Source organism: Nicotiana tomentosiformis, chromosome 5, assembly GCF_000390325.3.
Source record: "Nicotiana tomentosiformis chromosome 5, ASM39032v3, whole genome shotgun sequence".
In the NCBI taxonomy this organism is placed as follows: Eukaryota; Viridiplantae; Streptophyta; class Magnoliopsida; order Solanales; family Solanaceae; genus Nicotiana; species Nicotiana tomentosiformis.
The window spans coordinates 129,929,641-129,942,973 of NC_090816.1; the positions used below are offsets into that span (position 1 = coordinate 129,929,641).

Below are 13,333 nucleotides of genomic sequence, written 5' to 3' on the forward strand. Positions count from 1 at the left end.
TACAAAATTTGATGTCATTTAAATTAGTGGTGGTTCTATTTATAATTAGTATACCTAGTTTTCCATTAATTGATAATTTATCATTTTACAAATTGGAAATAACTAAATAAAACATGCATGGTAACAATAAAATATTTCATCCATGATCATATAATTCTAAACAACTAATACTATATTGAGATAATATCTCATTACAAACTCCATAAATGAAAATACATAAATAAATTAAAATCTATCCAACATGAAAAGTCTAATCGGAATACAAGAATAATTCTAATGTAACCACTTATCTAATTCTAATGAATAACTTCCACGTTCATGTACCTGTGAAAAAAAGTTATAATTTTAGTCGTACGTTTTTATACATGATTTAGAAAAAAAAATTAAACGTTAATCATAAATTATGTATTAATTAGTGAAGCAAACAATAGAATAAGAAATAAGTACTGGTGAATAAAATACTTACTCGATTTAACACAACAGATATTCTCAATTCCTCTCTGGCTGCAAATAACCTCAAGAATTAAGAGTAAGAAATATCAAATTTTGAGTACTTAACCTCACAAAAATTAAAGAAACATAAACAATAGGCAGATCTTACTGGGTTAAGAGTTAGATGGGGATGAAGATCATACAAAGAGATACGAGGAGACGTGGGGGAGATGAAGGGGATGGAGGCGGCAGTATACAAATTAAAAGGAGGGATTTGGGGGAACATAAAGAAAAGGAGGCAAACTTACCGCCACTTTTTTTGTTCAACTTTGAAAAATAATGAAAACATTTGGTTTTCGTGTAATTAAGTATTTTATCAGTAACAAAAATATTTTTACTAACTTTAAAAAATATATTGTTGGCAATTTATTTACACTTTAACTTTATTATATTACCAAAAAATACCACAAGATTAAAACGTTTGCTAACAAGGATAACTCATGAGCCATGATTAAAAATTTATTATACATATCAATATTAAATCAAATTGTTAAAAGATAAAAAAATTTAATTTAAAAAGTTATTCATATTTCACTAATTAAAATTAACAAAATATAATAATTTATTAGTAAATTCATAACTAGTTATACGTACAAAGATTTAAACTCTAAGTATACCTTTTAAAATATAATTAAAAATTAATTTCTTTTAAATTTGATGGAAGATATCTACAATAATTAAAGAGGTACATTCAAGGAGGGATGAAATTGTTTCAAAATATCAAAAAGTAAAAAGAATTAAATTTTTAGTGACGAAACTATTTTCGTATTCAAATTATGATTAATTTTAAGACAAATAATAATTTGTCACAAATTGTCTACAACATTAGTGACGAAACTAATTTGTCACCAATGTCTTTAATTTTGTGGCTTATGTTACTTAATATTTGGCGCCAAACCATTGTTTTTGTAGGAAACTTCAGTAGACAAAATTTTTGCTACGAAATTTATGTTTTGTCACTAAAAGTATGTCCCTGATATATTTAAGTACGGGTGTAATTTTTGTTACAAATAGCCAATAATTAGTGACAAATTTTCAGCGGTAACTAATAGTTTCGTGGATTAAATAGAGACGATACTATGATTTTCACTAATTGTTTATGCTTTAGTGACAAAAGCTAAGGTCGCAAAAATTATAAAACTTTATGGCTAAAGTTTACACCATTTAACTATAAATTTTAGTTTGTCACCATTTTAATTGCATACTTTTAGTGACAAAACTTATTCGTGTCCAAAATATAATTAGTTTTAAGACAAATATTGATTTGTCACAAATTGTCTAGAACATTAGTGACAAAACTAATTTGTCACCAATACCTTTAATTTTGTGGCTAATATTACTCAATTTTTGGCGCCAATCCATTTATTTGGTGGGAAACTTTAGTAGACAAAATTTTTGCTACGAAATTTGAATTTGGTCACTAAAAATTTACCCTTTATGCATTTAAATACGGATTGTTATTTTTGTCATTGAAAATGAATAATTAGCGACGCCTTTTTTATCGTAGCTAATAATTTCGTGGTTAAAGATCACATTTGTTTACGGTGACCTTATGCTTCAAACTCGAGCAAAGAAAAAGAGGGGTGTGTTGAGGTGGCGCTTTCTGAAGGTGACTATACCACGCGCTTGGACGCGCTGTATCTCTGATCTAAACGTGTGCTATAGGCAATAAATATTGGGAAATTAAATTATATAAACCTAAAAAGTAGAATACACTTATATGAGTTTGAACTTTTACGTATGGTCAGTGATAAAGAATTCCTACATTGTCGACTAAAAATAATTACGGAAGAATTGATTTTGTTGTCTTTACAAATTTATTTTTAATTTTATGTTATTTTTATAATTAATTTTTTCTTTTACATATAAAAGGTGTAAAAATAATACACAAAATATCTAACTAAAAAAGTCATTTTCTTATATTCAAAACGTAAGTGCTACAAAAGATCATTTTCTCAATAGTTACTAGGAATTATCTATGATAACTAAAATTAGTAACACATATGATAAAAAGATAGAAAATGTCAAAGAATTTTTAAATATCAAATCATCTCTAAAATAACTGTATACAACCATCCATAATAGTAAGTGATATTCTTAATATGAAAAATAAGATAAATAGCATAGATAACATAAAACAAATTATACTATAACAATGTATGTGAATTAAATTCTCTACATAATTAAATTCGATAAAAATTGAATAATTGTGCTGATGTAAGATAGCAAATAAAGTCAGACATTTTTATAACAACATCCTTATATAACAATACTTCACTATAAAAGCCAAACTTTTCCGAAACTAATTTTCATGTTATGTTAAAATAGATATTCTCTATAACAGCACTTCGTTATAACATCCAAAAATATTCGGAACAAACGAAGTTGTTACAGAGATGTTTGAATGTAGCTCATAAAATTAGTCGAAGTGCACGTAAACTGACTCGGACATCATAATTATATATATAAAAAAAAAAAAACACATGTATTGATAAACCGTGTTTTTTTCTCTAGAGGTGTTGTGTGGTACCCGCTGATGTGGGGGGGGGGGTAGGGGGTTGGTTCTCATTTTATATATAAGTAGGTGGCCTTTGGTTCTCATTTTATTAGTTGTCTATAGTGAGGCCTCTCTTAGCATTCTCTCTCAAATTCTTCTCCCTGTCTCTCTTTCTTTGATCTAATAACAAAAAACTCTTTTGTTCCTCTCCTCAATCTATATAGCTCTAAATCAAGAAGATAATAATATTACTTTCCTGAACTTTGTTATAAATATATTTTTTCTTGAAATAATAATGGGGAGACAACCATGTTGTGACAAAGTTGGATTGAAGAAAGGACCATGGACAGCTGAGGAAGACAAGAAGCTCATTAACTTCATTCTCAACAATGGCCAATGTTGTTGGAGAGCTGTTCCTAAACTTACAGGTCTATCTCATTTTTCTACTATGGAGCTATGTTCTTTAGTGGGCTAATTGTGAAATAAGGAAAAAGTGATCATTTGCACAAATGGCCTTTTTTTTATGACTATTCTTTAAATTTGGGGAAGGAGAGCTTTTGGAGCGACGTAAAGTTGTCTCTATATGTTCTATAGGTTACGAGTTCGGCTATAGAAGCCGCCACTTATGTTTGCATTAGAGTACACTCCCCTAGGGGTGTGACCCTTCTCCAGACCCTGCATGAATACAACATACTTTGTGCACCGAGCTGCCATTCTGTTAACTAAGTGAGTTAGATGTGTCTAAAAAAAGAATCATTCAATTACTTTTAAAAGAGAAATATATCCACCGGACAGACAGGGATAGAATTTAAAAAATAGCCTCAGAAAAGGTCATACAGTGCAAATATTCAATGAAAAAGTTTGGTCTCAATGATTGTTCCATTCCTATTGGTCCAATCTTGTTTCTCTTTAATGATTTGAAATGATAAACAATTTAATTAATTACTTCAGAAAAGGTTCTTTACCAGATAGTTTAGTAATTAATAGTAGTACTATTATTTTTATTTTTTCATTTTTTTGTGGGTGCTGAGTTTTTTATTATGTTGCAGGGCTTTTGAGGTGTGGAAAGAGTTGTAGACTAAGATGGACAAATTATCTGAGACCAGATTTAAAGAGAGGACTTTTATCAGAATATGAAGAAAAAATGGTTATTGATCTTCATGCTCAACTTGGCAACAGGTAAATTATTTAATTATCTTTGAAAAAACCATGCAAATTATTTCTCATACTTTTCACTTTTGGCATTTGAATATTTAAAAACATGAGTTTTGAAATTACTTTCATGTGGAGTTCATTAAAAGCAATTTTTTTTTTGTTCATGTATGTCCGAAGGTATGTTGAGCGGACTCTTCAAAATGTTGTCGCATTTTTGTCGGATTCTTCAAAAACACACTACTTTTGGAGGATTCGACACGCACCCGGCGATATTTTTGGAGAGTCCGACCAACACAACCGTGGTAAACAACAACTTTAACTCAGTTTCAGACACCAATTCTTCACGGTGTAGATTTCCGTGTCATTGTTATTATCAATTCTTTTTTTTTTCTTACCTATTTAAGACTCTTTTTACCCAAGTGGGAAAATGAGCCCCTCAAATATTGCACTTCACAAGATACCAATATGCCAAACATAAAAAAAAAATAATAATAATAAAATAAAATAAAAAATCTACTACTACTGCTATCACATATCAAAATTTAATCTGACTGTGTAATATTTTCTCGGAAGCCTTGAAGCAAGAGTAAAATTATTTCTGTGTGTTTGTATTAGGGTAGACTGTCAATGTCACATCGTTTGGGTGCGGCCCTACCTTGAACCGTGAGTAAATACGAGATACCTTGTGCCAGAGACGAAGCTAGAGTGCCGGAAGCGGGTTCAGTCGAACCCATTAGCTTTGATTCGAATTTTATATTTATCTTAAAAGATTCATTGAATATGTATAAATTATTAATTTAGATATCATTAACTTAAAATAATTAAAGTTCCGAACCCATAATTTTAAAATCCTGGCCCCGCCTCTGCCTTGAACTTCACCCTTCAATATTTATTTACTGTTAGTGTATACAAGTAACTCATTTCTTTACCTTTCAAAATTGTTTGCAGGTGGTCTAAAATTGCCTCTCATTTACCTGGACGAACTGATAATGAAATCAAGAATCATTGGAATACACATATCAAGAAAAAATTGAGGAAAATGGGGATTGATCCAGTCACTCACAAGCCACTCTCTACAAACATAGAACAGCCAGAAAATCTGCCAATTCAACAAGAAAAAGTACAAGAAATAATGCCACCTTGCACAGTAAATTATGTTTCAATTGATCAGTCAGCTATTACAGAGATCAAACTAGACGACGACAAGATGGGGACAAGTAGTATAAATAATAACAATAACTTTGACTCAACTATAGTGCATGAAGTCAACAATAATGGCTTTTGTACTGATGAAGTTCCATTGATTGAACCCCATGAGATTTTAGTCCCTTCTAAATCAACCCCATCAACATCATCTTCTTCTTCTTCATCTTCATCATCCAACATAATTGAAGACTTAAAGTTTTTGCCAAGTTTTGATGATTGGCCAATGGGAAATGACATGGGATTTGGATGGGAAAATGATTTCAGCAGCACATTGGATTTCTTGCTTAATGATGATAATGACATGAATAATGTCACATATGATGAATCTTGGAAGTTTGAGCAACTCTTGTGATATAAGTTTCGTTGCGCGGAGTTTAATTAAAAGCTTTTGTTTCTTTTGATTGGCCAAGTTCGTGTCACTTCCTTTTTTTGTTCTAACTTTTGTTGTCAATAGTAGTTTAGATGTTACATGCAGTTAAGTGGAATAAAAAGTCAAAAAGTATGGGGACAAAACATAAAAGCCCCATATCAAATATTTGTTTAATTTTACTTTTGCTGTTAAAAACTGTTTGTTCTAATGCACAAATCAGATTAAATTTGCCTGTAAGTGAATGCATTTGCAAAGTTATAATATTGTGGTCATGCAAGAGATAGTTCCTTGTATTATCTATTGATTTTTATTTTTATTTTTTTTGGTTTAACCATCCAATATCTAAAACCTACATATCTTATTAATTTGAATTTGCGTCGTGTAGAGCTCATTAAAGAGCGAAGTAACTCTATCAGAAATTTCTCTATTAATTTGCCATTCAAACTCGAGACCTCTGGAGAGATGTATGATGTTATTTCCTACAATCACTCCGTTGACTATCATATATACTTCTATAGCACTGATAATAGTTTAACTTGTACATTTTTTTATTTCAATTTTAGCTCAACTTCTACGTTTTTTGTTTTCAATTGCAGCTTTGTCTGTAATCCATCACAAGATATCAACAACGACGTCCTAGATGATAGGACTAGATTTTTGACATTTTCTTTCATTGGACATAAACAAATAGAGAAGAAAGTAAGTCAAGAAGTTATACAAATAGTAGATGCTAAAATATTCTCATTATTCAAGAGGGGAGAAAAGACAATTTCGTTTAACATTTCGATAAAAAGCCGATTCAAAATCAATTTGAAATTTATGAGTTCTAAAGTTTATTACATATACATATTCAGAGTGAATTTCTCAGTAACTATACAGGATTTAGACCAACCCTGTATAATTACATTAAATCGTACTTTTTATGCTAGCTCCACCCTGATTTTACGAAGTTCAGGCAACGTCCTTTATAAATTTTAGTGGAGGCATGCAATGAGTAGTTGATAATGCTAGTATTTTCTATTGTCTTGGACAAATAGAACTATATATATATATATATATATATATATATATATATATATATATATATATATATATATTGTATACGGTCAAAATCGGGCTTGCCTAATTTCTTATGACTGATCTAGACCGGGGTGACAGACCAAAGGTCTGACCTCACATTGTATCGAGCCACAGCGCGAAGATGGATTGCAGAGTTCATGAACCAATGACCGATCGAGATCGAGACCAGTCGAGATCGAAACCGAAGCGGGATAAAGATCGAGCGAGATCGAAGGAAGCCTGCTAAGTCGAGTAACAGAAAGTCGAGATATTCGTGATCGAGCAAGGATCGTGGCGGAAATCTCGGCACGTATCAAGTCAGCCAATCATGGGATTTCCTTCTGTATTTAGAATTGTACCATAAGTAGAATTCCTCTACTATATAAAGGGGGATTCTAATCATTTGTAATCATCACATTCACGCATAACAAAGCGATATAATATATTTTCTCTTTTAAGCTCTCTTATTCTGCTATTCAGTTCATCCTTTTCAATTATACATTCATTTGGTTCGAGGGCGATCCAGCTCGAGGGTCAAACTGCATTTCATATCAGTTTGCTTTATTTCACAGTCAATTTCGAACATTAATTCTCATATTCATTAATTTGTGCCAAGTGAAATCACATATCCTTAAAACCACCTATAAATTTAATTGTTATCCAATTTTAAGGATAAACAGTTTGGCGCCCACCTTGGGGCTAAGGATAATAGTAATTGCCTGGTACTAATTCTTATAACACACACTGCTTTACGCTTGTTTTTGTAAGTATTTTTGATCTCAGGATCAGCATGTCGAACTCTCAAGCAGTACCCACACACGCCGATAATGGCCTTGGTTTTCATGGAGAAAACGAAAACATAGCCGCCCTAGGGAACGAAGTATCTCAGGCTGACCTCGAGGGAGTACCGGTTGTAGACCCCATCGACGCCAGTTCCCATGTTACCCTGAACGCAAATCTGGGCGTAGACCCCAAAAATAGCGTCCGCATAGACGTTCGATCAGCCGGTCAGAATACACAGGGCGGCGAAGACGGCGAGTCAGCCTTCGATTAATATCTGAAATATTGCAAGCTCAACAAGTTGCCATATCGCAACTCCAAAATCAGAACCACGTACCGAGTAGGGCCGAACCCGGGCCCTCACTGAAAGTTGTTCACAGGGCCGAACCAGTATCGGAGAGGTAAAATGTGAATGAATCGGGGACTGACCCCTCTATTATGAAAATGCTCGAGGAACTCATAAAGCTAATTGAATTAGGGGAAAAGAAGATTGAAGCAACTGACAAAAAAGTAAAAACGTATAACTCCTGAGTTGATCAAATTTTGGGGCACCACCGATTCTGAAGGGTTTGGATTCGAAGATGTTCGTGCAAAAGCCTTTCTCCCCAAGAGCGGCTCCTAAGCCCATCTCAAAGAAATTTCGCATGCCAGAAATTCCCAAGTAAAATGGAACTACCGACCCCAATGGGCATGTCATTTCTTACACATGCACAATAAAGGGGAATGATTTAGAGGATGATGAGATTGAGTCCGTTCTGCTGAGGAATTTTGAAGAAACCTTATCGAAGGGGGCGATGATATGGTACCATAATTTGCCGCCCAACTCTATTGATTCCTTTGTCATGCTCGCAGATTCCTTCGTCAAAGCACACGCCGGAGCCTTTAAGGTCAAGACTAGAAAGTCGGACCTCTTCAAAGTGAAGGAGAAAGACAATGAGATGCTCAGAGAGTTCGTATCTCGGTTCCAAATGGAACGTATGGACCTATCCCTGGTCGCAGATGATTGGGCCGTTCAGGCTTTTACTCAAGGGCTAAACATACGAAGTTCGGTGGCCTCACGACAGTTAAATCAGAATTTGATCGAATACCTAGCTGTAACCTGGGCCGATGTGCACAATCGGTACCAGTCAAAAATCAGGGTTGAGGATGATCAGTTGGGAGCTCCTTCCGGGCCCGTTTATCCAAACAGGCCCGTCGGCAGAATTCAAAGGGATATTGATAGAGAACCACGATCGAACAGATATCGGTATCAACCATACGGTGGAGATCATAGAAACAACGGTTCTGGACGCAACCCCGTTCGAAGTGATCAAAGAAATGATCGAGGACAGAGCTCCCGAGGGCTCATGAGTAAGAATGGTTTTGACAGAAATATCGAGCCCAAAGAAGCACCACGACTATCGGAGTACAACTTCAGCGTTGATGCATCAGCTATTGTATCAGACATCAGGCGGATCAAAGACACCAGGTGGCCCCGACCCCTACATACTGATCTGGCCCAGAGAAATCCTAATCAAATGTGGAAATATCATGGCACTCATGGTCATAGAACAGAAGACTGCAGACAGTTGAGGGAGGAGGTAGCCCGTTTGTTCAACGAAGGGCACCTTCGAGAATTCTTAAGTGATCGGGCTAAGAACCACTTCAAAAACAGAGATTCAAACAGACAGAATGAGCAAGAAGATCCATAACACGTGATCCACATGATTGTTGGAGGGGTCGATATTCCTCAGGGGCCCGTATTCAAATGCACCAAGGTGTCGATCACGAGGAAAAAGTGGACTCGAGACTATGTACTGGAAGGGACCTTGTCTTTCAATGACGAGGATGCAGAGGGGATCTCACAACCCCACAATGACGCACTGGTAATATATGTTCTTATGAATAAGATTCAAGTTAAACGTGTTTTGATTGATCTAGGTAGCTCGGCCAATATTATTCGATCGAGGGTCATAAAACAGCTCGGCCTACAAGATCAAATTGTGCCTGCAGCCCGAGTACTTAATGGCTTCAACATGGCAAGTGAAACTACCAAAGGTGAAATTACTTTACCAGTGAACATGGGTGGGACCATCCAAGAAACAAAGTTCCATGTGATCGAAGGTGACATGAGGTACAACGCCCTGCTTGGAAGGCCTTGGATCCATAACATGAGGGCAGTACCCTCGACCCTTCACCAAGTTCTGAAGTTCCCGACATCGGAGGGAATCAAAATAGTATACTGGGAGCAACCCACTGCCAAGGAGATGTTTGCAGTCGATGAAGTGATACCGGTATCGGCACTCTCATCAGCAAAGGTATCAGAGTTGAAGGGAAAGTAGGAGGCCAAATAGCAACCACAGACACCGGCCTTGACCCAATTGCAGGAGCAAGGGATCAACGAGGATGATGACTACTGGATCCCTCGATCCTTCATAATTCCTGATGACTTTGACGCCACTAAGTCAACGGTCGAAGAGCTAGAACAACTCACGTTGACCGACCATCAGCCCGAACGAAAGGTATACCTGGGCACGGGGTTAACCCCCGAACTCAGGAACAAACTTATTCATTTCCTTAAAGCTAACATGGATTGCTTTGCCTGGTCCCATCTCGATATGACAGGGATCCCACCAGAAATCACTACCCATCGATTAAGCCTGGGCCCGAAGTTCCGTCTGGTAAAGCAAAAAAGAAGGACCCAGTCCGAGGTTAAACACGCATTCATCAAGGACGAGGTAACCAAACTTCTCAAAATAGGGTCCATTCGGGAAGTAAAATATCCCGAGTGGTTAGCAAACGTAGTAGTAGACCCTAAGAAGAGAAATAAACTTAGAATGTGCGTAGATTATAAAGACTTAAACAAAGTGTGTCCTAGCAAACTTAGAATGCCTAATATCGATCGTATGATCGATGCCACGGCCGGCCACGAGATTCTCAATTTTCTCGATGCCTACTCCGGGTACAACCAAATACAGATGAACCCGGAGGATTAGAAAAAGACCTAGTTTATCACTAAATATGGCACCTACTGTTATAATATATTCGGACTAAAAAATGATGGTGTAAATTATCAATGCCTAGTGAACCGAATGTTCGAAGAACAAATAGAAAAATCAATGAAAGTTTATATTGATGACGTGTTAGTTAAGTCCCTGCGAGCAGAGGACCATTTAAAACACTTGCAGGAAACTTTCGATATACTGAGAAAGTACAATATGAAGCTCAACCTAGAAAAGTGCGCCTTCGGGGTCGACTCGAGCAAATTTCTTGGCTTCATGGTATCCAATAGGGGAATCGAGATCAACCCCGATAAAATCAAAGCTATCGAGGATATCACAGTGATAGATAATGTAAAGGTTGTACAAGGCTAACGGGGTGCATAGCCACCCTAGGGAGATTCATTTCGAGGTCCTCAGATAGGAGCTACCGATTCTTCTCACTACTTAAGAAGAAAAGTAGATTTGCATGGACTCCGGAATGCCAATAGGCTTTGGAAGAACTAAAGTGATATTTATCGAGCCCACCGCCGCTTCATACCACGAAAGCGGACGAGCAACTCTACTTATACTTGGCAGTCTCGGAAATAACGGTAAGTGGAGTCCTAGTCCGAGAAGAACAAGGTACGCAATTCCCTATTTATTATGTTAGTCGTAACTTAGGTGAGGCCGAAACCAGATATCCACACTTAGAAAAATTAGCACCTTGCTTTAATAAGAGCCTCTAGGAAATTAAAATCGTATTTCCAATGTCATCCAATATGTGTTGTAACGACCTATCCTCTTCGCAATATTTTGCACAAACCCGAGCTTTCGGGTCGATTGGCCAAATGGGCCGTTGAGATTAGTGGGTATGATATCGAGTATCGACCCCATCTCAAATCTTGGCAGACTTCGTGGCCAACTTCACGCCAGCCCTCGTACCCGAGGTTGAAAGAGAATTGTTAATAAAATCGGGTACATCTTCGGGGGTGTGGACCCTCTTCACGTACGGTGCTTCAAACGCGAAGGGGTCCGGGCTAGGTATCATTCTAAAACCACCCACATGTAATATTATTAGACAATCTATCAGGACTTCGAGATTAACTAAAAATGAGGCCGAGTATTAGGCCATAATTGCAGGTCTCGAGTTGGCTAAAAGTGTGGGAGCAGAGGTCATCGAGGCAAAATGTGATTCCCTCCTTGTGGTAAACCAAGTTAACAGGACTTTCGAAGTCCGAGAAGACCAAATAAAGAGGTACTTGGATAAGCTACAGGTAACTCTACATCAATTTAAAGAATGGACCTTACAATATGTACCTCGAAAACAAAACAGTGAGGCCGACGCTCTTGCAAACTTAGGGTCATTGGTCGAAGATGACGAACTCAACTCGGGGACTGTCGTATAACTCATGAGATCGGTGATCGAAGAAGGCCACGCCAAAATAAACTCCACAAGTCTGACCTGGGATTGCAGAAACAAGTACATAGAGTACTTGAAGAACGGGAAACTCCCATCAGATCCAAAGGAGTCGAGAGCTCTACATACAAAGGCAACATGGTTCACTTTGTCTGAAGACGGAACACTGTTTAGAAGGATGTTCGATGGACCATTGGCAATATATTTGGGACCAGGAGATGCCGACTACGTCCTACGGGAAGTTCACGAAGGCACTTGTGGGAATCATTCTGGTGCCAAATCATTGGTCCACAAAGTAATCAGAGCAGGATATTACTGGATCGATATGGAGAAGGATGCAAAGGAGTTCATTTGAAAGTGTGACAAATGTCAAAGGTATGTACCAATAATTTACCAGCTCGGAGAGCAGCTCCATTCGGTCTTATCCCCATGGCCATTCATGAAATGGGGAATGGACAACGTCGGCCCTCTTCCATCAGCCCCAGGTAAAGCTCAGTTTATTTTATTTATGACTGATTATTTTTCTAAGTGGGTAGAAGCACAGGCTTTCGAGAAAGTCAGAGAAAAGAAAATCATAAACTTCATTTGGGACCACATTATATGTCGACTCGGGATGCCTGCCGAGACTGTATGTGATAATGGAAAGCAATTCATCGGCAACAAAGTGACTAAATTTCTCGAGGATCACAAAGTCAAAAGGATTTTATCGACACCTTATCATCCCAGTAGGATCGGACAAGCCGAATCGACCAACAAAACCATTATTTGGAATCTTAAGAAGAGATTGACCGATGCTAAAGGAAAGTGGAGAGAGATACTGCCCGAGGTTCTTTGGGCATACCGCACAACGTCGAAATCTAGTATAGGAGCAACGTCATTCTCGTTAGTCTATGGCACCGAAGCTCTTATCCCGGTCGAGGTCGGAGAGCCTAGCCTCAGGTTCCGATATGCAATAGAAGAATCAAATTACGAGGTCGTGAATACGAGCCTAGAATTGTTGGATGAAAGACGCGAAACTGCCCTCGTTCGATTGGCCGCATAAAAATAGCGGATCAAAAGGTACTACAATCGAAGAGCCAATCTTTGACATTTTAACATCGGGGACTTAGTGCTAAGAAAAGTCATCCTCAACACCCTAAATCCGAATGAAGGAAAACTGGGTTCGAACTGGGAAAGACCATATCAGGTCCTCGAAATCATTAAAAAAGGATCCTACAAGCTTGGCACGATGAACGGAGAACAATTACCGAGCAATTGGAACGTATCGCTCCTAAAACGATACTACTGCTAAGGTACGACCCTTCTATTTTCATTTATATTTTAAACCAACTCTTGCAGGTGTTTGATCAGAAACAACGATGGATTCTTCAACACGAAGTTTTTAGGTCTGAAAGCAC

At 37.0% G+C, this 13,333-nt stretch overlaps 1 protein-coding gene across 1 annotated transcript; it reads left to right on the top strand.

Annotated features, from left to right (window-relative positions):
* The first annotated feature begins 3,104 nt into the window (after positions 1-3,104).
* On the top strand, positions 3,105-5,899 carry LOC104109052 (transcription factor MYB20-like). Its single transcript, XM_009618238.4, has 3 exons — positions 3,105-3,417; positions 4,039-4,168; positions 5,093-5,899. Exons 1-3 carry the CDS (start codon positions 3,285-3,287, stop codon positions 5,700-5,702), a joined length of 873 nt encoding a protein of 290 aa, XP_009616533.1. The 5' UTR covers positions 3,105-3,284; the 3' UTR covers positions 5,703-5,899.
* The last annotated feature ends 7,434 nt before the right edge of the window (positions 5,900-13,333 follow it).

Excerpts from the sequence above, each read along its gene's own strand:
- LOC104109052 (XM_009618238.4), top strand. The coding sequence starts at position 3,285 with ATGGGGAGACAACCATGTTGTGACAAAGTTGGATTGAAGAAAGGACCA. Across the intron at positions 3,418-4,038 it reads AGCTGTTCCTAAACTTACAG|GGCTTTTGAGGTGTGGAAAG; the intron begins GTCTATCTCATT and ends ATTATGTTGCAG. Across the intron at positions 4,169-5,092 it reads CATGCTCAACTTGGCAACAG|GTGGTCTAAAATTGCCTCTC; the intron begins GTAAATTATTTA and ends AATTGTTTGCAG.